Genomic DNA, 26,341 nt, shown 5'->3' on the forward strand with positions numbered 1-26,341 from the left:
CACTTTACCTCTTCGATATCTTCCTCTACTATGCTCTTCATTTGCTTCAGTGACACACACATATGCCTTTTACATGATGATAGCTGTAAGCAAAAATGATTCCTGGCACTTATAAACTTTTTCAAAATTTGTGTACAGCATTTACTATGTTTTCAAACCTTTTACAATATTTCCGTTTTGTGGTTTGAATTTTAATTCTAATGTTTCATCAACAAATTACCACTTTCCTCTTTAAGTATGTTATGTTTTTAAAAAGATTTGCTTGTGGATTCATAAATGTGACTTAAAGAAAGGTACAACTTGGTGCCACATTTTCCTTAATGAGAATTTTTCCTTCCATGGGAATGTTGGAAAAGGAAATCAGACAATTATGATTTGCTTAAAAGTAACAACAAAAGATCAATAAAAAACTTTTTAAGGGTTGTATCTCTTCTTTGAGAGAAGTCTACTTGTACATTGAACATTTTGCATTTTCTTTATTATCTTCAGTTTGTCTGTAATCAGGTTAAGTGAACAACTTATTTATGAATTTTCACAGCTTTCATTTACTGTGGCACCCTTGGGCCCAGCATGTAACTGAGCAGTTTACATGTATTGTTTCAGCTGATCTTTGTGACAGTGCTGCAAAGAAGGCAACATAGTTATACTCCATTTTCAGATAAGGAAATTAAAGCTTAGAGAGAGGCTAAAGAAATTGGTTCTGTAACTTGCCTTAGCTAATACGGGGCTGAGCTCAACTTAATTTAGGTACATAAAAATCTAAAAATTGGCATTTTGGTAATCTCTATCTTTAATACTATTTCATTTAAGCTAAATGTAAAATTAATACACTTTCTTTGCACACATACTAAGTGGAAGTAGAAGGCAACTCTGAGATACATTGCCTCGCAGGTAAAGCGAGATGGATGGATTGTTTCCTATTGATGACAGAAGGTTGTCTTTTTCCAGAGCATCGATTGAAAAGAAAGAGGCCCCAATTTAGTTTTGGGAAAACTGTTAAATGCCATCTTCAAAGTTGATTGGGAGAAGACACTTAAGTCATCAGAAGTAGATTTCCAGATATGAAATTTCCCTTTTTTATTTCATTCTTTGTAGGTGTCCTTCCATGTACAAATAATGTAATAGATGTACTTGTCCTACTTGATGGCTATTATGACAATCTTGTCTCTCTTGATTCTTATCCTTCATTGTGCTATTCCTGTTTTCAGACTTTTTACACTTTAGAGTACTACAAATGTTTAGACCATTGGGCCTTAAACACCTTGTATGTGTTTTAGGATAGCATACCTTGAGGAGTGAAACACTTAAAATAATTACATAAAATAGCACATTATAGACAGTAACAGAGTATGAGACGCTTGACAAGAAATATATTACATTAAAATTGCTAATATAATTTATTATTTGGAATTTCTGGGGGTTGATATATTTTGGTGAAACTTTTGGTGAAAGGCTTAAGTAATGAAAGGCAATATTCAAATAAATCCTCTATTACTCTGATAATTGAAACTCTTGTTATGTCTGAGGATCATATTTGTCAACAGAAGTTCTCCCTGCACAGGTTTGTAGATGTAGATAATAGGGCAATGTTGGGCTCAATCTGAAATTACTACAGATTTTTTAAAAAGTGTTAATTCTTTTATTTGATTACTGTAACTTGTATTTAACTACTAATAGCTCATTTTAAACATCACTTGACACTTTATAGCCAAGTAAAATCCTGGAATGAGTCCAGTTAACTGAAAGATCTGAATGGTTAGGTTTTACTTTACTAGTGAGTTAGTAGATTACTAACGTTCCATTGACAATGACATCTGTTCTACGCATTGATATGCCACTTTTCATATTGTGGCTGCTCAAGGAAACAAGTATAGACAGATCTTCTGAGTAAGGGTATCCATGGCTATTGCTGATGGATGTAAAGCTCTAAATTTGAAACTTTTAGATGACTGCTTTTTTCACGGAGCACACACTATTTATTATCAGCATGTGTTCAGTAGTTTGTAAAACTGGATTTTGTACTTGGAGTGTGGTCATTGCCTATTAATTGAAAATTAGAAAGTGGTTCTTTTATTAAAACTTCCAGGAGTGGAAAAAAATACCCTCACTCGTTTTTATATGATTTTTATATTTACCTGCATGGGATAAAACTATACTTGCTCTTTAAGATTCCTGTTCCCCTTTTCTGCCCAGTCGTGTTTTCAAATCTTCCACAAGTGGGTAAAGGTAGTAGGACCAAGACAACAATACTGCTTCCACATTTTGGGGAGGGTAATTTTAAAAGATGACTGAACTATTGTAATATTACATATCACCTTTAATCCCCAATTCAAATTTGAATGAGGTTCATATTTATCATCTTTTTCATGTTAATCAGAGACATTTTGTATTGTCTCTAATTAGGACTGGTGAAATATCTTCTCCCTTACACTTTAAATATACGGAAATTAATAATGCTGTAATTGAATAACTATTCAACATGTTAAGGTATCATAGCCTTTGAGCTTACTGAGAATAACTGAACTGATCTTTGTACATTGAGAATACTGCTTAAGGACTATTAAATGTTTAATAGCGATAGCTCATTTTTGAATAATGCAATCAGAGCAAGGAGAGAAATGTGTCTGGACACTGTCCATTTCCTTTTTTTTTTTTTAACTTCTTTATTGGGGTATAATTGCTTTACAATGGTGTGTTAGTTTCTGCTTTATAACAAAGTGAATCAGTTATACATATACATATGTTCCCATATCTCTTCCCTCTTGCGTCTTCCTCCCTCCCCCCCTCCCTATCCCACCCCTCCAGGCGGTCACAAAGCACCGAACTGATATCCCTGTGCTATGCGGCTGCTTCCCACTAGCTATCTACCTTATGTTTGTTAGTGTATATATGTCCATGCCTCTCTCTTGCTTTGCCACAGCTCACCCTTCCCCCTCTGTCCATTTCCTTTTGAATATTATTTCCCTTTTGTATGCAACTGTTCTAAAACTGTTTTTTTTTTTTTTTTTTTTTGCTTAGGGGATAGGGGATTTCCATTTTAAGCTTAAAAAAATAAACATACAGAGATGTCTTGGAAGTTCAAGTTGGAATTTAATTTCTTTTACCTAGTACAGGATCTGTTGAGTGGAAGTCCAGCTGATGTTGGTCACATTAGAGTCCTACAGATATGTCAATAAGGACTGTGTTTTAATATAGGTAATTAAATAGTTTAATTGTATACAAAAGATGAGGCTAGTGATGATTATTGATTTATGATTAATTTCTAGGCACACTTCATTTCAACTTCCGTTATTAAAGGCAATGTTTAATATATGATTCCACATGCAAATGTGACTTTTTTTTCTTTTTTAAACATCTTTATTGGGGTATAATTGCTTTACAATGGTGTGTTAGTTTCTGCTTTATAACAAAGTGAATCAGCTATACATATACATATGTTCCCATATGTCTTCCCTCTTGCGTCTCCCTCCCTCCCACTCTCCCCATCCCACCCTTCCAGGCTGTCACAAAGCACCGAGCTAATATCCCTGTGCCTTGCGGCTGCTTCCCCCCAGCTATCTACCTTACTACGTTTGTTAGTGTGTATATGTCCATGACTCTCTCTCGCCCTGTCAAAACCTCACCCTTCCCCCTCCCCATATCCTCAAGTCCGTTCTGCAGTAGGTCTGCGTCTTTATTCCTGTCTTACCCCTAGGTTCTTCATGACCTTTTTTTCCCTTAAATTCCATATATATGTGTTAGCATACGGTATTTGTCTTTTTCTTTCTGACTTACTTCACTCTGTATGACAGACTCTAGGTCTATCCATCTCATTACAAATAGCTCAATTTCATTTCTTTTTAAGGCTGAGTAATATTCCATTGTGTATATGTGCCACATCTTCTTTATCCATTCATCCGATGATGGGCGCTTAGGTTGTTTCCATGTCCTGGCTATTGTAAATAGAGCTGCAATGAACATTTTGGTACATGACTCTTTTTGAATTTTGGTTTTCTCAGGGTATATGCCAAGTAGTGGGATTGCTGGGTCATATGGTAATTCTATTTGTAGTTTTTTAAGGAACCTCCATACTGTTCTCCACAGTGGCTGAACCAATTCACATTCCCACCAGCAGTGCAAGAGTGTCCCCTTTTCTCCACACCCTCTCCAGCATTTATTGTTTCTAGATTTTTTGATGATGGCCATTCTGACTGGTGTGAGATGATATCTCATTGTAGTTTTGATTTGCATTTCTCTAATGATTAATGATGTTGAGCATTCTTTCATGTGTTTGTTGGCATTCTGTATATCTTCTTTTGGAGAAATGTCTATTTAGGTCTTCTGCCCATTTTTGGATGGGGTTGTTTGTTTTTTTTGTTATTGAGCTGCATGAGCTGCTTGTAAATTTTGGAGATTAATCCTTTGTCAGTTGCTTCATTTGCAAATGTTTTCTCCATTCTGAGGGTTATCTTTTGGTCTTGGTTATGGTTTCCTTTGCTGTGCAAAAGCTTTGAAGTTTCATTAGGTCCCATTTGTTTATTTTTGTTTTTATTTCCATTACTCTAGGAGGTGGGTCAGAAAGGATCTTGCTGTGATTTATGTCATAGAGTGTTCTTCCTATGTTTTCTTCTAAGAGTTTGATAGTTTCTGGCCTTACATTTAGGTCTTTAATCCATTTTGAGCTTATTTTTGTGTATGGTGTTAGGGAGTGATCTAATCTCATACTTTTACATGTACCTGTCCAGTTTTCCCAGCACCATTTATTGAAGAGGCTGTCCTTTCTCCACTGTACATTCCTGCCTCCTTTATCAAAGATAAGGTGTCCATATGTGCGTGGGTTTATCTCTGGGCTTTCTATCCTGTTCCACTGATCTATCTTTCTGTTTTTGTGCCAGTACCATACTGTCTTGATTACTGTTGCTTTGTAATATAGTCTAAAGTCAGGGAGCCTTATTCCTCCAGCTCCTTTTTTCGTTCTCAAGATTGCTTTGGCTATTCGGGGTCTTTTGTGTTTCCATACAAATTGCGAAATTTTTTGTTCTAGTTCTGTGAAAAATGCCAGTGGTAGTTTGATAGGGATTGCATTGAATCTGTAGATTGCTTTGGGTAGTAGAGTCATTTTCACAATGTTGATTCTTCCCATCCAAGAACATGGTATATCTCTCCATCTCTTTGTATCATCTTTAATTTCTTTCATCAGTGTCTTATAATTTTCTGCATACAGGTCTTTCGTATCCTTAGGTAGGTTTATTCCTAGATATTTTATTCTTTTTGTTGCAATGGTAAATGGGAGTGTTTTCTTGATTTCACTTTCAGATTTTTCATCATTAGTATATAGGAATGCCAGAGATTTCTGTGCATTAATTTTGTATCCTGCTACTTTACCAAATTCATTGATTAGCTCTAGTAGTTTTCTGGTAGCATCTTTAGGATTCTCTATGTATAGTATCATGTCATCTGCAAACAGTGACAGCTTTACTTCTTCTTTTCCGATTTGGATTCCTTTTATTTCCTTTTCTTCTCTGATTGCTGTGGCTAAAACTTCCAAAACTATGTTGAATAAGAGTGGTGAGAGTGGGCAACCTTGTCTTGTTCCTGATCTTAGTGGAAATGCTTTCAGTTTTTCACCATTGAGGATGATGTTTGCTGTGGGCTTGTCATATATGGCTTTTATTATGTTTAGGAAAGTTCCCTCTATGCCTACTTTCTGGAGGGTTTTTATCATAAATGGGTGTTGAATTTTGTCGAAAGCTTTCTCTGCATCTATTGAGATGATCATATGGTTTTTCTCCTTCAATTTGTTAATATGGTTTATCACATTGATAGATTTGCGTATATTGAAGAATCCTTGCATTCCTGGAATAAACCCCACTTGATCATGGTGTATGATCCTTTTAATGTGCTGTTGGATTCTGTTTGCTAGTATTTTGTTGAGGATTTTTGCATCTATGTTCATCAGTGATATTGGCCTGTAGTTTTCTTTCTTTGTGACATCCTTGTCTGGTTTTGGTATCAAGGTGATGGTGGCTTCGTAGAAGGAATTTGGGAGTGTTCCTCCCTCTGCTATATTTTGGAAGAGTTTGAGAAGGATAGGTGTTAGCTCTTCTCTAAACGTTTGATAGAATTCACCTGTGAAGCCATCTGGTCCTGGGCTTTTGTTTGTTGGAAGGTTTTTAATCACAGTTTCAATTTCAGTGCTTGTGATTGGTCTGTTCATATTTCTATTTCTTCCTGATTCAGTCTTGGCAGGTTGTGCATTTCTAAGAATTTGTCCATTTCTTCCAGATTGTCCATTTTATTGGCATAGAGTTGCTTGTAGTAATCTCTCATGATTTTTTTTATTTCTGCAGTGTCAGTTGTTACTTCTCCTTTTTCATTTCTAATTCTATTGATTTGAGTCTTCTCCCTTTTTTTCTTGATGAGTCTGGCTAGTGGTTTATCTATTTTGTTTATCTTCTCAAAGAACCAGCTTTTAGTTTTCTTGATCTTTGCTATTGTTTCCTTCATTTCTTTTCATTTATTTCTGATCTGATTTTTATGATTTCTTTCCTTCTGCTACCTTTGGGGTTTTTTTGTTCTTCTTTCTCTAATTGCTTGAGGTGCAAGGTTAGGTTGTTTATTCGAGATGTTTCCTGCTTCTTAAGGTGGGCTTCTATTGCTATAAACTTCCCCCTTAGAACTGCTTTTGCTGCATCCCATAGGTTTTGGGTCGTTGTGTCTCCATTGTCATTTGTTTCTAGGTATTTTTTTATTTCCTCTTTGATTTCTTCAGTGATCACTTCATTATTAAGTAGTGTATTGTTTAGCCTCCATGTGTTTGTATTTTTTACAGATCTTTTCCTGTAATTGATATGTAGTCTCATGGCGTTGTGGTCAGAAAAGATACTTGATACAATTTCAGTTTTCTTAAATTTACCAAGGCTTGATTTGTGACCCAAGATATGATCTATCCTGGAGAATGTTCCATGAGCACTTGAGAAAAATGTGTATTCTGTTGTTTTTGGATGGAGTGTCCTATAAATATCAATTAAGTCCATCTTGTTTAATGTATCATTTAAAGCTTGTGTTTCCTTATTTATTTTCATTTTGGATGATCTGTCCATGGGTGAAAGTGGGGTGTTAAAGTCCCCTACTATGAATGTGTTACTGTCGATCTCCCCTTTTATGGCTGTTAGTATTTGTCTTATGTATTGAGGTGCTCCTATGTTGGGTGCATAAATATTTACAATTGTTATATCTTCTTCTTGGATCGATCCCTTGATCATTATGTAGTGTCCTTCTTTGTCCCTTTTAATAGTCCTTATTTTAAAATCTATTTTGTCTGATATGAGAATTGCTACTCCAGCTTTCTTTTGGTTTCCATTTGCATGGAATATCTTTTTCCATCCCCTTACTTTCAGTCTGTATGTGTCTCTAGTTCTGAAGTGGGTCTCTTGTAGACAGCATATATAAGGGTCTTGTTTTTGTATCCATTCAGCCAATCTGTGTCTCTTGGTGGGAGCATTTTAGTCCATTTACATTTAAGGTAATTATCGATATGTATGTTCCTATTTCCATTTTATATATTGTTTTGGGTTCGCTACTATAGGTCATTTCCTTCTCTTGTGTTTCGTGTCTAGAGAAGTTCCTTTAGCATTTGTTGTAAAGCTGGTTTGGTGGTGCTGAACTCTCTCAGCTTTTGCTTGTCTGTAAAGGTTTTAATTTCTCCATCAAATGTGAATGAGATCCTTGCTGGGTAGAGTAGTCTTGGTTGCAGGCTATTCTCCTTCATCACTTTCAGTATGTCCTGCCACTCCCTTCTGGCTTGTAGGGTTTCTGCTGAGAGATCAGCTGTTAACCTTATGGGGATTCCCTTGTGTGTTATTTGTTGTTTTTCCCTTGCTGCTTTTAATATGCTTCTTTGTATTTAATTTTTGACAGTTTGATTAATATGTGTCTTGGCGTGTTTCTCCTTGTATTTATCCTGTATGGGACCCTCTGTGCTTCCTGGACTTGATTAACTATTTCCTTTCCCATATTAGGGAAGTTTTCAACTATAATCTCTTCAAATATTTTCTCAGTCCCTTTCTTTCTTTCTTCTTCTTCTGGAACCCCTATAATTCGAATGTTGGTGCGTTTCATGTTGTCCCAGAGGTCTCTGAGACTGTCCTCAGTTCTTTTCATTCTTTTTTCTTTATTCTGCTCTGCAGTAGTTATTTCCACTACTTTATCTTCCAGGTCACTTATCCGTTCTTCTGCCTCAGTTATTCTGCTATTGATCCTATCTAGAGTGATTTTAATTTCATTTATTGCATTGTTCATCGTTGCTTGTTTCATCTTTAGTTCTTGTAGGTCCTTGTTAACTGTTTCTTGCATTTTGTCCATTCTACTTCCAAGATTTCGGATCATCCTTACTATCATTATTCTGAATTCTTTTTCAGGTAGATTGCCTATTTCCTCTTCATTTGTTAGGTCTGGTGGGTTTTTATCTTGCTCCTTCATCTGCTGTGTGTTTTTCTGTCTTCTCATTTTGCTTATCTTACTGTGTTTGGGGTCTCCTTTTTGCAGGCTGCACTTTCGTAGTTCCCGTTGTTTTTGATGTCTGTCTCCAGTGGCTAGGGTTGTTTCAGTGGGTTGTGTAGGCTTCCTGGTGGAGGGGACTAGTGCCTGTGTTGTGCTGGATGAGGCTGGATCTTGTCTCTCTAGTGGGCAGGTTCACGTCTGGTGGTGTGTTTTGGGGTGTCTGTGGCCTTATTATGATTTTAGGCAGCCTCTCTGCTAATGGGTGGGGTTGTGCTCCTGTTTTGCTAGTTGTTTGGCATAGGTTGTCCAGCACTGTGGCTTGCTGGTCGTTGAGTGAAGCTGGGTGCTGGTGTTAAGATGGAGGTCTCTGGGATATTTCCACCGTTTAATATTATGTGGAGCTGGGAGGTCTCTTGTTGACCAGTGTCCTGAAGTTGGCTCTCCTACCTCAGAGGCAGAGCCCTGACTCCTGGCTGGAGCACCAAGAGCCTTTCATCCACACGGCTCAGAATAAAAGGGAGAAAAAGTAGGGAGAATTAGTAGAAGTATGAGTAAAGAAAGAAGGAAAGGAGGAAAGGAAGGAAGGAAGAAAGAAGCAAGAAGGAAAGAAAGGAGGGAGGGAGGGAGGGAGGGAGGAAGGAAGGAAGGAGGGAAAGAAGGAAAAAAGACAGAAAGAAAGATGATACAGTAAAAATAAAATAAAGTATAATATAGTTATTGAATTAAAAAATATTTAGAAAAAAAAAAGGGACGGATAGAACCTTAGGACAAATGTTGGAAGCAAAGCTATTCAGAGAAAATCTTACACAGAAGCATACACATACACCTTCACAAAAAGAGGTAAAGGGGGAAAAATCATAAATCCTGCTCCCTGAGACCACCTCCTCAATTTGGGGTGATTCGTTGTCTAAAGGAGGGAAGGAAGGAAGGAAAGAAAGAAAGAACGAAGGTAAAGTATAATAAAGTTATTACAATTAAACTTAATTATTAAGAAAAAGAATTTTTAAAAAAATTCATGGACGGATAGAGCCCTAGGACAAATGGTGGAAGCAAGAGTATACAGACAAGATCTCACACAGAAGCATACACGTACACATTCACAAAAAGAGGAAAAGGGAAAAAAATCATAGATCTCGCTCCTAAATTCCACCTCTTCAATTTGGGATCATTCCTTGTCTATTCAGGTATTCCACAGATGCAGGGTATATCAAGTTGATTGTGGAGCTTTAATCCGCTGCTTCTGTGGCTGCTGGGAGAGATTTCCCTTTCTCTTCTTTGTTCTCACAGCTCACAGGAGCTCAGCTTTGGATTTGGCCCTGCCTCTGCGTGTAGGTCGCTGGAGGGCGTCTGTTTTTTCGCTCAGACAGGACGGGGTTAAAGGAGCCGCTGATTCGGGGCCTCCAGCTCACTCAGGCCGGGGGTTGGGGGATGGGGGAAGGAGGGGCACTGCGTGCGGGGCCGGCCTGCGGCGGCAGAGGCAGCGTGACGTTGCGGCAGAGGCCGGCGTGACGTTGCACCAGCCTGAGGCCCGCCGTGCGCTGTCCCGGGGACGTTGTCCCTGGATCCCGGGAACCTGGCAGTGGCGGGCTGCACAGGCTCCGCGGAAGAGGGGTGTGGAGAGTGACCTGTGCTCGCACACAGGCCCCTTGGTGGCGGCAGCAGCAGCCTTAGCGTCTCCCGCCCGTCTCTGGGGTCCGCGGTTTTAGCCGCGGCTCGCGCCCGTCTCTGGAGTTCCTTTAAGCAGCGCTCTTAAACCCCTCTCCGCGCGCACCAGGAAACAAAGAGGGAAGAAAAAGTCTCTTGCCTCTTCGGCCGGTGCAGGCTTTTCCCCGAACTCCCTCCCGGCTAGTCGTGGTGCACTAACCCCTTCAGGCTATGTTCAAGCCGCCAACCCCAGTCCTCTCCCTGAGCTCCGTCCAAAACCAAAACCCGAGCCTCAGCTCGCAGCCCCGCCCGCCCCAGGCGGGTGAGCAGACAAGCCACTCGGGCTGGTGAGTGCCGGTCAGCACCGATCGTCTGTGCAGGAATCTCCCCGCTTTGCCCTCCGCACCCGTCGCTGTGCACTACTCCGCGGTCCCGAAACTCCCCCCTCTGCCTCCCGCAGTCTCCGCCCGCGGAGGGGCTTCCTAGTGTGTGGAAACTTTTCCTCCTTCACAGCTCCCTCCCACTGGTGCAGGTGCCGTCCTTATTCTTTTGTCTCTGTTTTTTCTTTTGCCCTACCCAGTTACGTGGGGAGTTTCTTGCCTTTTGGGAGGTCTGAGGTCTTCTGCCAGCCTTCAGTAGGAGTTCTGTAGGAGTTGTTCCACGTGTGGATGTATTTCTGGTGTATCCGTGGGGAGGAAGGCGATCTCCGCGTCTTACTCTTCCGCCATCTTCAAGGTCCCCCCCAAATGTGATGTTTTATACTTTGTTTCTGTTCAGCAATTTACATTAATATATTTTGCATTTTGGGCATAATTTAATGATTGTACAGTCATATGCAATAAATATTAAATTATCTGTCCCATATTCCATCTGGTAGAACTCATAAATAATCCCAAAGCTTTTCATTTTGTTCTCTCACTTTTGCCTTTCATCAGTTTTGAGACCCTGTTTGACTTTGGACCCCAGGTGCTGTCCTTGTTTTCCCCTGACTGCTCTCATGGGTTTCTTTCTCACCCAACAGCAGTCTTTTAGGAGTTGGTTAGCTTGGATGAGAACCTTTTAGTGCTCTCAGCATAAGTAATTTTAATTAAAGGTTAAGTTACTGTAAAATAAGTTATTGGTAACATAGGTCTTAAAATCTATAATAAGGCATGGAAATAATTTTCAGGAATGGCTAGATCCTTAGAAATTATCTAGATAGCCTACTTTCCATTTTTTACATTTATATTTCCAATATCCTTACTCTGTATCATTGGACTGAGAGAACGCCAGCATCATTTCTAGTCATTTTATTTTCTTACACACATTCCCAAGTAAAGCATATAAAGGAGGAGCAAAACTTACCCTGTAAACAGGTCTCAAAGTTAGCTAAATCTGGGTCACTTTTAAATTTCCTTCCGAAATATAATTCTCACCAAAAGTTCACAAATAAGGGAGTAGTAGGATAGAAGTCCCAGGAAGAGGAATTAAGGGAACTAGGTTTGTAAATTTACTCTGATTGTAGCTGATAAACTTCACAATTCACTGATTCTGTTCTTGATTTGTACATAGAAATGTTTCCTAAGGTATTTTTTCTGTTTGAAAAGTTCCACTAGTGTTTTTGGCCATGAAGGCATTTTCACGACCGTGTATTGATATGTGCAGTGTGCCAGGTCATATGCTACATGCTGCAGGTACACAGATAAGTCCAGTTCCTCCCTTGCCCCCAGAGAGCTCAGAATTTAGTCAGGGAGGCAAGCAAGTAAACACAGGATTTCCATGGTAATAAGACAGCTGTGAATAGGCTACTGTGAGTACTTAAGCCAGCACAGGGGCTCAGGGAGGAAAAAGAGAAGATCTGAATATACTACGAAACCCAGTGTCACTTCTGAATTTTCAGTCTTTATTTTTTTGACATTAAAGTGTTCTCAGAGTTTGAATGACTTAGTTCATCAAGGTCCAATGCCTTCTATATGCCAGGTACTGTTCTAAGTTCTGAGGAGGGAGGGACGGAGGGAGGGAGGGAGGGAGAGAGAGAGAGAGAGAGAGAGAGAGAGAGCGCGCGAGAGTGAGCAACTCAAGGAAAATCCTTGCTGTCAAGGGTAGAGGTGATATAGCAGAACGTAAGGTGTAATTGTGGGGAAAAAAAAAAGGAAAAGCAAAGACATATTTCTGTATCATGGAGAAGTTTATTTGACAACTCTCTACTGAATGCCAGATACTTTGTTAGGTGCAGGGGAGCATAAAGATGGCAAAGACACTATCCCTGCCTCTAGGTTTTTATTTTGTATGACTCCCAAGGTAAGAATAGCTTTTATATTTTTAAATGGTTGCAGAAAATCAAAAGAAGACTGTTTCAGGGCACATGAAAATCTGAAATTCAGTGTTCATAAATGCAGTTTTGTTGAATGCAGCCACAGCCATTTGTTTACATATTGTTGATAGCTCCTTTTACCCTGTAACTGCAGAGTTGGGTAGTTGTGACAAAGACCCTGTGACCCGCAAAGCCTAAAACATTTAATGTCTGGCCCTTTATAGTAAAAGTGTCAACATCTGGACTAGTGTAGTAGTCTCTAAACTTTCTAATTTCCTATCCCGTTAGAAAAAAATATATATATATTTGAGCAAGTAACACCAATATGTTTTATTTATAAAATATACACATATATGTATGTACTAATACTATGTATAAAATGCAGACATAGAAAAGAATGAGAAAAACATGCAATGAACAAGATTTTAAAATGATTTAAAATGAGTTTATTTTATTTATTAATGGTGCAAAAGCCTTTGCTGTCGCGATTAATAACTTTTTAGTGAGAGCAATGTCAGTATGTCATTATTTTTTATGTCTTGTTTTAAAAAAGAGACTAATTAGAAGGTTTAGTTCCGAGTCCATTTTATTTTGATATTTGGTTTAATGTCTGTTATAGTTGAAACATAAATCTGACAACGATGCATAGGTCCAAGTGGAATGAGAACATTATTAGCAACACTTATTAAATCATAGTATTAACTTTGCTCAGTCCAATCCATGAATCAAGCAAAAGTTTCCTGCTGAACCACGGCTAGTAAATTTCCATCTCCCTTGATGACGGTCAGTTGTTCTTGGAACTAATCTGAAGTGTTGCGTTTTTATATTTGTGAATAAATTGGTTCAAAATGGGCTTTAAAAAACGGGCTTCACTAGATGTCATCAGGGACATGGGCTTTTTGCATTTTTCCTTCCACATACTTAATGTGTAGACCCCCGCCCCAATGTTTGTCTACTCATGTCCGCTGCAGACATTGTACCTAATACCCGGAAGAAGAAAGAAGAGGTGAGTCATGCAAGGGTGAAGGAGACCCACCTGGCAGTTGGGTCTGCCAGTGTGTGGCTTTTTCAATGAAGTTCATTTGAAAAGCAGTTTCTTTCTCACCAGTTGTTAACTCTTAAGGGATTACTTGTCCTTTTGTGAATGAAAAATGCCCAAGTTATGTGAAATTTCAGAAGTTTTAAAATACTTTGTCATGAAATAGCTGGAAATCTCTCTGTAAGATACATGTTTTCATGCTCACTTCCTGTCTCATTTTAAAATATTGTAAGTATTTACAGTATTTGAAATATCTTGCTTTTATAAAAAACAACAAAAAACACCTATATTCTTGACTCTGCATACCACTGTGTATTTTGATTTCAACTTCTTTCTTGCAATGGTTTAAATTTTATATGTGGGCTAACCTTCCTTACTCAGGAATGCTTCCCACTTACAGTTTTTTCATAAAACATCCTTTTATTAAATAAATCATTTATTTTGGCAATATGTTTTCTCTGTTACATTGTTCCATTAGCAACTCAAAGAAAAGTAGTTTTTATATTTCATTATTGGAACAATCTAGCAAATAATATAAGCTGAGTTGTTTAAAAGAAAAAACAGCTGTATTTTCATTCAGCTGTATGATAAACCTCCCACACTGAGTAATTTTTCTAATACTTGTTTTAGCAAATTTTCAGCAATGATTTCTATGTGTCTTCTGACAGTATTTGCTGACAAAGGAATGTGTTTTAGTTTATTGCCATGTTGTTTTGCATGTATTATTTCAGCTGCTTCTACCAAGTGTTCCCCCCAGTGTCATGGGACCTTTTGTCTTTTGCTATTAAAGAAAGAAAACATTCAAAAGAGTCTTCTAAGCATGTGTCATTAAGTTTACAAAATTTCACTAAGTACTGGATTGCGTATCACATGATTCTAATTATTGCTGAGAAAGTCGAAAAAGCTTTCCTCATGGTCTAGATGTTTGGATTTTAAATGGTCTGCAAGTTTGAGGTAGCTTTATACTATCATTAGCTAATATTTTTAAGGTGCAATATGCACATAAAATGAGAGTCATCAGTGATAATTAATATACATGCATATTTCAGATAGTTACCTTACTAATTTTTAATCTTGTGGAACCAGCTTCTTATCAGCCTTATATTTTTATTACTTTTATCATATGACATGACTGATGAAAGGCTCAGACCTATGAGTAGGAGATATAACAGTCTAGTATTTTCTTGTTCCTCTGTACTTGCATTATTGGTATTATTATCCTCAATCTGTTGTCTTTGCAAGAATCTTTTAAAGCTACTTTTCTATTTTGTTGTTGTTGTTTTGAGGGTTGACTTAGTTAAAACTTGGTAAAATAGTCTGTAAGTCTACTTAACCAGGTACTTGTAAACTGCAGTACGTTGCAGTACACTGACAGTGAAAAAATATGCATTGTGAATACCCCACTCCTCCCTTGAGATACCTCATGTACCATTTGGACCTACGGATCCAGTGAGGGCTTCAGTGTTATTCTCATGTTAAATATTGAAGCTTATTTTCTTGTATTTTGAATAAACATCAATATTTCACAAACCACAGTGGATCCTTTAAGTAATCTTTGGACTCTGGACACCGGTTCCATGTTGAGCTCAGGATTAAGGATTATGGGAGAGTAAAAATAATATTTGGGTTTCCTAATAGCTAAATAGATGTTCTGAATTTACCTTATTGATGGTGAAGAGGTATATGTAGGTGTTCATAGTTGTAGTTTCCTCCAATAGGCCCTGAAAGTAGAAATAGCTGAAGACTTTTTGTGCAGCGCTCAGTAACATTCACTTAATTTCATGCTTGCTTGCCCCGGCTTTTGGCTTCATACCATTTGTAGAGATAATGTATTTGGACAATTTTTTTCCCCTTTAACTTTGTTTTCCATGTAAACTTCTATATGTTATGCTGCTACATTCTATATAGGTAAACTTAACTAGATCATTTGACGACATGAGGTAGTTAATTAATACCAGGTACAATTGGCCATTTATTTACTTATGTAGAAAACTCCTGATGCTTTTATTGGAATTTTAAAAAGAAATGTTCTATCCTTTCTAGTTCTAGTAGAGGAATTATCTATAGAGCATATCTTTATATAAACGTTTCTTTAGAAAAGAATAAAGAAATAAATGTAAAAATCCATTAATTTATAATCTTAAAATAATCAAAGATAACTATAATTGCTGTTCATGCTAGGGTATATTTTTAGGTACTAGGGTATCATTAGTTTATTCTCTTCAGGGGTACAGGTCCCCTCGAGATAGAAGTTAAAGAATACTTGAATAATTACTATTGAGAAGCAGAAGGAAGAGGGCAAGCATTAGATGGTGAAGTGAAGTTCAGATTTAAAAACAGCGAGTGGAAAATCCAGCCTTAAACTCGGATCAATGCATGTTGCAGAAACAGAAACAGTTACTTTATAGAAAATATATAGACATTTTTAGCAACTGCATAGAAAGGAGAAAGTATTACTTCTTATAGAGGAGGAAAAGATGTAAAAACATAAAGGGTTGACATTTACCTTTCATAAAACAAGTGAGGAAAACAGTGGGAGGGTTAGGAAAATAGAAAATGATGTTAGGACACGAGAAAGTTTAAAAAATTGTACTGTCACCTGTTTAAAGATTTACTGGGGGGTGAGAGGGAGAAAGAGAGAGAGAATGAGAATGAATGAATGAAAGAGAATACAAATGAATGAATAGGCAGCTGGTTCAACTTTTAACCTTCTCATTTGACTCTATTCTTATACGGCTCCTCAGTTATAACTTTAAGAATACAATATGTATTTGCTGAAGAAGTGAAGGAGTTTGTCTATAATAGGAAAATTGCATCATGGCATAAGTGGTAGGAGATAAAATGGTTTAGTGTTTACAAACATGGCTTGATACAAATATTATAAGTGGTCAGTTATTTACTTCAGCATTTCTTAAATTACAAAATACCACATTCTTCTCATGTATTGTGGAAGTACTAACTAAATGTTAAATACACTAAAAGCTTGCTTTTGTGTTTTGAGTACTATAAGAACTCAGTGTGTTTAACACTACTATATATAAAATAGATGACCAATAAGGACCTACTGTATAGCACAGGGAACTCTACTCAATATCTTATAATAACCTATAGTGGAAAAGAATCTGAAAAAGAATATTTATGTGTGTGTGTGTGTATATATATATATGTATATATATATGTATATATATATATAACTGAATCATTTTACTGTACACCTGAAACTTAACATTGTAAATCAACTATATTTCAATTAAAAAGAAAAATACTCAGTGTGTTTAGAAGTAGTTTCATATTCAATTACATTTTTTAGAATTAATATTGAATTATGAGTATTGCTCTATTTAGTTTTATGATTGTATTATAAAGCTGGAGTTAATGATTTGGAAGTATTAGCTGCCTAATTAGTAGTATGCTGCTTCTTTCTGTAAAAATAAGATGATGTGAATGGTACCTAGTCCCAATCAACCTATGCAGCAGATTTATAGGTATAAAAAATGTTTGTGGCTTTGCTCTATAGATAATTCCTCTACTAGAACTAGAAAGGATAGAACATTTCTTTTTAAAATTCCTCACTTGTTTTATGAAAGGTAAATGTCAACCCTTTATGTTTTTACATCTTTTCCTCCTCTGTAAGAAGTAATACTTGCTCCTTCTTTCTATACAGTTGCTAAAAATGTCTATATATTTTCTATAAAGTAACTGTTTCTGTTTCTGCAACATGCATTGATCCGAGTTTAAGGCTGGATTTTCCACTCGCTGTTTTTAAATTTGAACTTCACTTCACCATCTAATGCTTGCCCTCTTCCTTCTGCTTCTCAATAGTAATTATTCAAGTATTCTTTAACTTCTATCTCGAGGGGACCTGTACCCCTGAAGAGAATAAACTAATGATACCCTAGTACCTAAAAATATACCCTAGCATGAACAGCAATTATAGTTATCTTTGATTATTTTAAGATTATAAATTAATGGATTTTAAATTATAAATTAATGGGTTTTGTGGATTTTGTGTTTGTGGTAAAGCAAATTAAAATATTTAGAGAAAAGCTCCTAAGTATCACATTGGTTCAACAGATATTTATTAAATGCCTGGTGCATTCCAGGAACGCATACTCTTTGCTTGGAAATACAAAGAAAAAAAGAACCCAGTTTCTTCCCTCAGTTAGCTTATATTGATACAATATAGGAAATTAATATGGAAGAATAGAATGAAGATAGCCATTTCTAAATGAGATGCTTTGGGGGAAATCTGAAGAATTAGCAGAAGTACATGAGTTAGCCCGATATGGATTTGGGCGTGGTGGGGTGCGGTGAGGTGGGATAAGATGGGGGTTAATAGATGAAGAGGGTGCTGAAGTTGACAGCATTCTAGGCAGAGAGAACAGCATCATGAACAAAGTAATGGAAGTGTGTAACAGCATAGTGTATGTAGAAAAACTGCATACAAGCTTGTATCATTCAAACCTAAGGGGTAAGATGAAAAGTGGTAAAAAAGAAAAAAAGGGTACAAATGAACTTATTTACAAAACATAAGTAGAGTCATGGATGTGGAAGACAGGCTTATGGTTACCAGGGGATATGGGTGCAGGGAGGGATAAATTGGGAGATTGGGATTGACATATACACACTACTATATAGAAAATAGATAACTAATAAGAACCTGCTGTATAGCACTGGGAACTCTACTCAATACTCTGTAATGGCCTATATGGGAAAATAATCTAAAAAAAAAGAGTGCATATATGTATATGTGTAACTGCTTCACTTTGCTGTAAACCTGAGGCTAATACAATATTGTAAGTCAACTATACTGCAACAAAAATAAAACAAAAAAAAGAAGGGTTTAGGCCATTTACAGGAGAAAAAAGAAATGAGACCAGGGAAGTGATAATAACACTAATAGCTAGCATTCTTTGATGGCTAGTTAATATACACGAGGCTTGGGTTCATGATCACAATTAATCTTGACATTCCTCTGAGGTCTGTATTCTCCATATTCCCCTTAATGTCCTGCCTGCCTCCATGATTCTAGTCTGATAGCATGATCTTAACAGTGTGTGCCATTAACAATTAGATTAGAGGTACATGGTAACATAGAAATGTCACTGGAAGGAGAGCAAACTACCTACAGACTGCCAAAGGTGACACTCTTAAGCCTGGCTGTGACGTGTACAAATACAATCTTGTCACCGTTCCAGAGTCGATTCTACTTGGGGATGCAGATTCATGCTAACTACATTTGCAGGAGACTATAATTTAACCAGAATGTTATGAGATGGTAGGGACATAGTCCATTATACATGAGCAGTATTTAGGGGGTTTTGATGGAAACAAACACAATATGAGTCAGCAGAATGATGTACTTGCCAATAAAGCCATAAATTCTGAAGCTGAATTAATAGAGGTATAGTATTTCAAGGTGAAGGACGTGGAAGTCCTTTCCTTCCTTCATCTGCCTATCAAAGGGCATAGGTATATATACACGAAATTTATAAGTATTGATTGTCAATTAATCATCATAGGAATCACTGCAGTGGGTGCAACTATAGATCATGAGATTCTTGCTGTCACTGAAGTTACTATTCAATTGATGCAGTTTGATTACTTTTTATGTATCCTTTGTTTTTTCCCCCACATTCTCACATATGAATCTTTAAAATAATTTTAGTATTTTTCTTTGTTGGCCTATTAGTTTACTTCATTAAAAAATAGTAATGGTTAGAATTACTAAGCAAGTAAAGGGATAAAAATACTGATTTCTTTTTCTGTTTTTAAAAAATTGAGGTACCATTCAGATGCAATAAAATTCACCCTATTAAAGTATACAGTTCAGTGTGTTTTTTTCATATATTCAAATAGCTGTGCAACCATCACAACAATCACTTTCAGAACATTTTTATCACCCCCAAAAGAAACACCGTATATGTTGGCAGTCACACCCCAATTCTCCCATCCTCACCTTACCCTGCCCCTGACAACCTCTAATCCACTTTCTGTCTCTATAGATTTGCCTGTTCTGGATATTTAATATAAATGGGATCTTACAATATATGGCCTTTTGTGACTGGCTTCTTTCATTTAGCATAATGTGATTTTAAGGTTCATCCATGCCATAGCATGTATCAGTACTTCATTCCTCTTTGTGGCTGAATAATATTCAGTTGCATGGACATATGACATTTGTTTATCCATTCATCACTTGATGGACGTTTGGATTGTTTCCACTCTGCTGCTGCTGCTGCTATGAACATTCATGTACAAGTTTCTTTTTTTTTTTTTAAAGATTTTTTGATGTGGACCATTTTTAAAGTCTTTATTGAATTTGTTACAATATTTCTTCTGTTTTATGTTTTTTGTTTTTCTGGCCCTGAGGCATGTGGGATCTTAGCTCCCTGACCAGTACAGGGGTCAAGCCTGTACTCCCTGCATTGGAAGGCAAAGTCTTAACCGCTGGACTGCCAGGGAAGTCCCCATGTACAAGTTTTTATGTGAACAGATGTTTTCATTTCTCTTGGGTATAAGCTGAGTCATGTGGTAACTCTAAGTATAACTTTTTGAGGAACTGCTAGACTGTTTTCCAAAGTGGCTGCATCATTTCACATTCTCACCAGCAGTGTGTGAGGGTTCCAATTTCTCCACATCCTCACCAACAATTGTTATTACCTTTTTTGTCATAGCCATCCTGGTGGGAGTGAAATGTTATCTCACTGTGATTTTTTTTTTTTTTTTTTTTTGCGGTACGTGGGCCTCTCACTGTTGTGGCCTCTCCCGTTGCAGAGCACAGGCTCCGGACGCGCAGGCTCAGCAGCCATGGCTTACGGGCCTAGCCGCTCTGCGGCATGTGGGATCTTCCCAGACCGGGACACAAACCCGTGTCCCCTGCATCAGCAGGCAGACTCTAAACCACTGTGCCACCAGGGAAGCCCTCACTGTGATTTTGATTTGCATTTCCCTGATGAATAATGATGTTGAACATCATGTGCTTATTGGCCATTTGTATATCTTCTTTAGAGAAATGTCTATTCAAATCCTTTGCCGACTTGTATTTGGGTTATTTGTCTTTTTATTGTTGTCTTGTAAGGCTTCTTTTTATAATTTATATACAAGCCCCTTATCAGATATATGACTTGTAAACATTTTCACCCATTCTGTAGGTTGTCTTTTCATTTGATGTTACTTTTTGAAGCATAGTCCTTTCCAACTTGATTTTGTGACCCTTCAAGGGTGTCTTAATATAGCGGCCCCCAACCTTTTTGGCACCAGGGACTGGTTTAGTGAAAGACAATTTTTCCAAAGACAGGGAAGTGGGGGATGGTTCAGGCCATAACGCGAGCGATGGGGAGCGGCAGATGAAGCTTTGCTCACCTGCCGCTCACCTCCTACTGTGTGGCCCAGTTTCTAACAGGCCATGGCCTGGGGTTTGGGAGCCCCGTCTTAATGTGTTGCAGGGGTTAACATGAGTTTCAAAATGAAGAAAAATAATTTGTCTAGTGAAAATGTTATACATGTGTGTGTATCACAATATAAAGGAAGATTTCCAACCAAATTAAAGCTTATTGAACCTCAAAACAATGTGTTGTTGTAACAATATTTTTCTCTACAGTGAGTAGTTTTTGTTATCCCTATATGGGTAACTATGTTTCTGATTTTCTTTTTTCCAAATTCAGCAACTTCTCATGAATCTTTCTTCAGTGACATATTGTAGCTATATATTTCCTATTAATTTACAAATCATATTTGCTCTTCTAGATAATAATGATCCTACGAGAACATATGCCAAATAGTAAAGTGTTTGTTTATCTGTTTATTTTTGCTATCAGTGTAAATAAATAGCTTTGCTAAGGTATGATGTATATCTATACTATAAATTGCCAGTTTATTCTATGGAATAGTTAAAAGTTTTTTTTTCTTTCTGCTCATTTATTGAGTAGGTAGTGATATGAACCATGATTATATGGTAAAGTTTATACAAGATTATGGTATATAGAGTGAAAAATAATAGTGAAGGAGCCAGAAAAATGATGGTTGTTGTTAGTCATAGCATGACTTACTATTTTAAGATAAAAAATATTAATTTTTTTCTTTTTCTTTTTTTAAAATTTATTTTATTGAGGTATAGTTGATTTATAATGGTGTGTTAATTTGTGCTGTACAACAAAGTGATTCAGTCATACATATATATATATTCTTTTTCATATTCTTTTCCATTATGGTTTATTATAGGATATTGAGTATAGTTCCCTGTGCTATATAGTAGGACCTTGTTGTTTAATATTTACTAATCACTTTTGAAACTCGTAAGCAGAAATTTGCTAATGCTCACAATAAATGTTCTTTTTAACAGGAGGACATGAACCTTAATGAAGAACGAAAAGCTCCTTTACGAAACAAAGATTTTACCACCAAGCGTGAGATGGTCGTCCAGTATATTTCTGCTACTGCCAAATCTGTAAGTAGTGAGAATCTCCTGGCACCCACATAATGAGCTTAGCGTTATCTGCTTAAAAAGAAACAAATCTTGGCTCTCCGAGTTCTTGCCTCAATGTACTTATATAGACTTCATAAAAGAAGCATATACATGTACTTTAATACATTTTGTATATATTTTAAAACTGTTCTTAATTAGACTTCCATTCTTATAAACAAGACAGACTAAGGATAGAGGGCTCTGAGTTAATCCAGTAAGTTTTGGGGCTGAGTTTTTGTGCACTTACTAACAAATGACAGCAATTTGCAGGTATTCCACTTAATACACAGTTTGTTACATGAACATTTCAGATTTTGAGGGAGAAGATACAAACATAGCCTAGTCACAAGATTTAACTAAGTTTACATTAAAGCTATATGTCCGGTATCTGCTTGCATGAAATTTTTAGCAATGTTTTTAATAAGCAGTTTTGGTTTTTTTCATTATTTTCTGTGATGCTAACTATGTAAACTACCTCATAATTGTTATTATACAGCTAAATTTAACATAAAAAAGGGTGTTTAATAGGAGCTTTAATGAAATCTGTGCGAGTCTCAAAAGACTTGAAAGTAGGGTTCATTGAAAAGACTTGTCTTCAGCAGGAAAATCTTCGTGTTTTAATGGAATGTGTTGCTTTGTTCATTTCCTAAGGTGCTTCCAAAAATAGTCTTCAGGTTTGATTTATTTTTGTAAGAAAAAATGTATTTTTTTTTTTTAACATCTTTATTGGGGTATAATTGCTTTACAATGGTGTGTTAGTTTCTGCTTTATAACAAAGTGAATCAGTTATACATATACATATGTTCCCATATGTCTTCCCTCTTGCGTCTCCCTCCCTCCCACTCTCCCCATCCCACCCTTCCAGGCTGTCACAAAGCACCGAGCTAATATCCCTGTGCCTTGCGGCTGCTTCCCCCCAGCTATCTACCTTACTACGTTTGTTAGTGTGTATATGTCCATGACTCTCTCTCGCCCTGTCAAAACTCACCCCTCCCCCCCCCATACCCTCAAGTCCGTTCTCCAGTAGGTCTGCATCTTTATTCCTATCTTACCCCTAGGTTCTTCATGACATTTTTTTCCCTTAAATTCCATATATATGTGTTAGCATACGGTATTTGTCTTTTTCTTTCTGACTTACTTCACTCTGTATGACAGACTCTAGGTCTATCCATCTCATTACAAATAGCTCAATTTCATTTCTTTTTAAGGCTGAGTAATATTCCATTGTGTATATGTGCCACATCTTCTTTATCCATTCATCTGATGATGGGCGCTTAGGTTGTTTCCATGTTCTGGCTATTGTAAATAGAGCTGCAATGAACATTTTGGTACATGACTCTTTTTGAATTTTGGTTTTCTCAGGGTATATGCCAAGTAGTGGGATTGCTGGGTCATATGGTAATTCTATTTGTAGTTTTTTAAGGAACCTCCATACTGTTCTCCACAGTGGCTGAACCAATTCACATTCCCACCAGCAGTGCAAGAGTGTCCCCTTTTCTCCACACCCTCTCCAGCATTTATTGTTTCTAGATTTTTTGATGATGGCCATTCTGACTGGTGTGAGATGATATCTCATTGTAGTTTTGATTTGCATTTCTCTAATGATTAATGATGTTGAGCATTCTTTCATGTGTTTGTTGGCATTCTGTATATCTTCTTTGGAGAAATGTCTATTTAGGTCTTCTGCCCATTTTTGGATGGGGTTGTTTGTTTTTTTGTTATTGAGCTGAAAAAATGTATTTTTTGAAATGGTGAAATATATCTTTTACATTTCTGTAAAGAAGAAGCTTTTCACATTTAGAGTTCATGACATCACTATATTTATTATATATTATATACATGTGTGTATGTATGTATGTATCACACACAGTGATTTTATGTTTGTGTAATATGTATATCACACACAAACACATTTACATTTAAGACATACATATTTTAAATGTAAAAACTTGACCAGTGAATAAAATAGCTCTTCAGTGGAAAAATATGTTCTAAAGTTATTTGGCTATCCTATTAATGCTATTTCAGTACAGTAATTGCAGTGGCAATTACTGATGCATTTTGCCCTGAATTCTACAATTGTATTGATTCCATATTGTACAAGCAAGCTAAATCTGAATGCTGAACTATTTAAACATAACGCATTGCAGCTCTGCCAGAGCAGAGCAACAGCATGTTTTTTAATTTGCTTCTGGTATCCAAGGGCAGAAGTATGTTTCAAGTGATAAGTGAAATTTGCCATGAGCATCGTTTTCAATAGAATTAGGTGAGGCATAGGTTTTGCTTTGAAATTCTGATGAATCTCCTCATTTTTGTAGTCAGCTTATTGTTCACAGTAAAATGCTTTAGGAAGTGCAGGGTGTACATTCAATGTTATTTTTCAAATACCTAAAGGCAAATACACTAGTAAATCTATATAGCTAAATCTGAGTGCAAAGTACAGATAATAATACATGAATAATTATGTGGTGTTTTTAATGGTAAGATTTTGTTAGTGTTTCTGGCTCATTTGTTGTTTTTGTTTGTGTAAGTGGGACTGAATATAATCAAGATTGTATGAAGCTCTTACTCCTTAACCTTTTGATATTGACTCTATCTCTATGTAGAGCTTGTTTTCACTTATCCTATTGTTTCCTCTTCAACTGACCAGAGAGATGCACACTTTTAATTTATAGACTCATTTTTAAGATTAAAATGCTAAACTTTGGGTAAACATTGGATGAGCTCTCTACAATTGCTTTATTTGAAACATGGAAATTGAATGTTTCTCAAAAGACATGAAAATACTATATTTAAGGTGTTAGGCTCAAAATCAGTACTATAACTATTTAGTATGTGATCCTTATTTGCTTCCTTTAGCACACATAGGAGCACCTGATGTGTGTACAGAACTTTCATTAGAGCTCTAAGGTTATACATTTTATTTGCAAATATTTTTCATGGACCAAATATTATGATGAAAGAAAGCCTGTTGATAAGCATGCTTTAAAGCTTTCTCACTTTGGGGAGACATTCATTAGTGCTGTGTTTTCTGTGGCGAAAACAAAGGAAATTGCATATGTGATTTCCTTTTGAAGGTGATAGGAATGCCATTCAGTGACAAACCATCCTCTCATCTTTTGACCTCTTCGTGATCATGACAATAAAATTTGCATAAATTATAACCTAACCTATGCCCATTTACCTATGTGTAACCAAAGTTTCCATCCTGCTGTTTTTTATTAGGCTTTAGATATGCTTTGCTTGTCATACCTTTTTATGCTTACTTTTTCATTATATTGATACACTGATTAAAAATGTTTCCACTTCTAAAGTAGATGTGATTGTAACCACTTCTTTATGAAAATACTTTACAAGTAGCCAAAACTTTCATCTTGAAGTAAAAGCAAAGTTAAGGACTATAGTCCATGGTGGAAAAATGTCTTGTAGTCATATGTAAAATGTGTGAAAATTACAGTTAAATTTAAACATAAATTATACATTTCCACCTTTAACACCTGCATTAGTCATTTTGTGTGGAATTGAAAAACAAATAAAATATGAGCTCAGTAAGAGATGTGGGTCATTCTCCTGGGTTTGTGGGTAAGGACTGTAAAGCAACATGAAACTAATACACAGGTTTGGGCTCAAAACCTGTTTCTAAAGCAAAGGAGAGTCTTTTATTGTGTAATTGACTATGCCAAAATTAGCCTGAAATAAGAGAATATAAAGGAAATTGAAAGATAATGATGAAAACTATTGCTTAGTTTTTTTCCTTTTCAAGTTCCTTAGTAGAGAATGTTAAGTTGTGTGAATGCGAAGGAAAAAGTAGCTTGAGTAACTCTGTCAGTGATGAATGGACTTTAAGGGAGTGGAAAAGAGCCTCTTCTCTGCTGGAGCTGTACTCATTTGCTCATTGTAGCAAGTGCGGTTATGGACCTGATCTAGGGTAGTTAGTATGTGTAGATAATTTGGCCACAGATAATCTGGAAGAGGCTTTGTTTTCAAAACACCAACATATGTTTTCAGAAATGGAAAACCAAGCTTTGTTAATATTGCAACATTGTCATATCAATTCATAATCCTGAGAGGCACAAGACATCAGTGACTTAGAGGGAATGTTGCATGTTATTTTTTAACAGCCTATATAGACATGTTATTTTTTAACAGCCTATAATTTTTCCTATATATGAGGAAAAATTAGTCACTGAAATCCTAACATTAGTTTGCCAGATGTCAATGTCCTTATGAGAATGTTAAGAAACTAGTTTATTTCTAACTTAAATAGCAATCTTTGAAGTTGAGATTTAAAAATATGTAAAATTATATTTTCATGACATTGAAAGGTATCATTGATTTAAAAAACTCTCAATAGGAAATAATTCAAAATAGTGATACCAAATACATCTCTAAATTTTTTTAGATTGACCCATATAAT

The 26,341-nt window shown here is 36.5% G+C and overlaps 1 protein-coding gene across 1 annotated transcript in view; it reads left to right on the top strand.

Annotated features, from left to right (window-relative positions):
• DIAPH2 (diaphanous related formin 2) overlaps positions 1–26,341 on the top strand; it is a 924,369-nt gene that overhangs the window by 67,709 nt on the left and 830,319 nt on the right. The window contains 1 exon segment of the mRNA XM_032619577.1: positions 21,802–21,906. Coding sequence (XP_032475468.1) covers positions 21,802–21,906 — 105 coding nt within the window.

The sequence above is a fragment of the Phocoena sinus genome, chromosome X (assembly GCF_008692025.1).
Source record: "Phocoena sinus isolate mPhoSin1 chromosome X, mPhoSin1.pri, whole genome shotgun sequence".
Lineage (NCBI taxonomy): Eukaryota > Metazoa > Chordata > Mammalia > Artiodactyla > Phocoenidae > Phocoena > Phocoena sinus.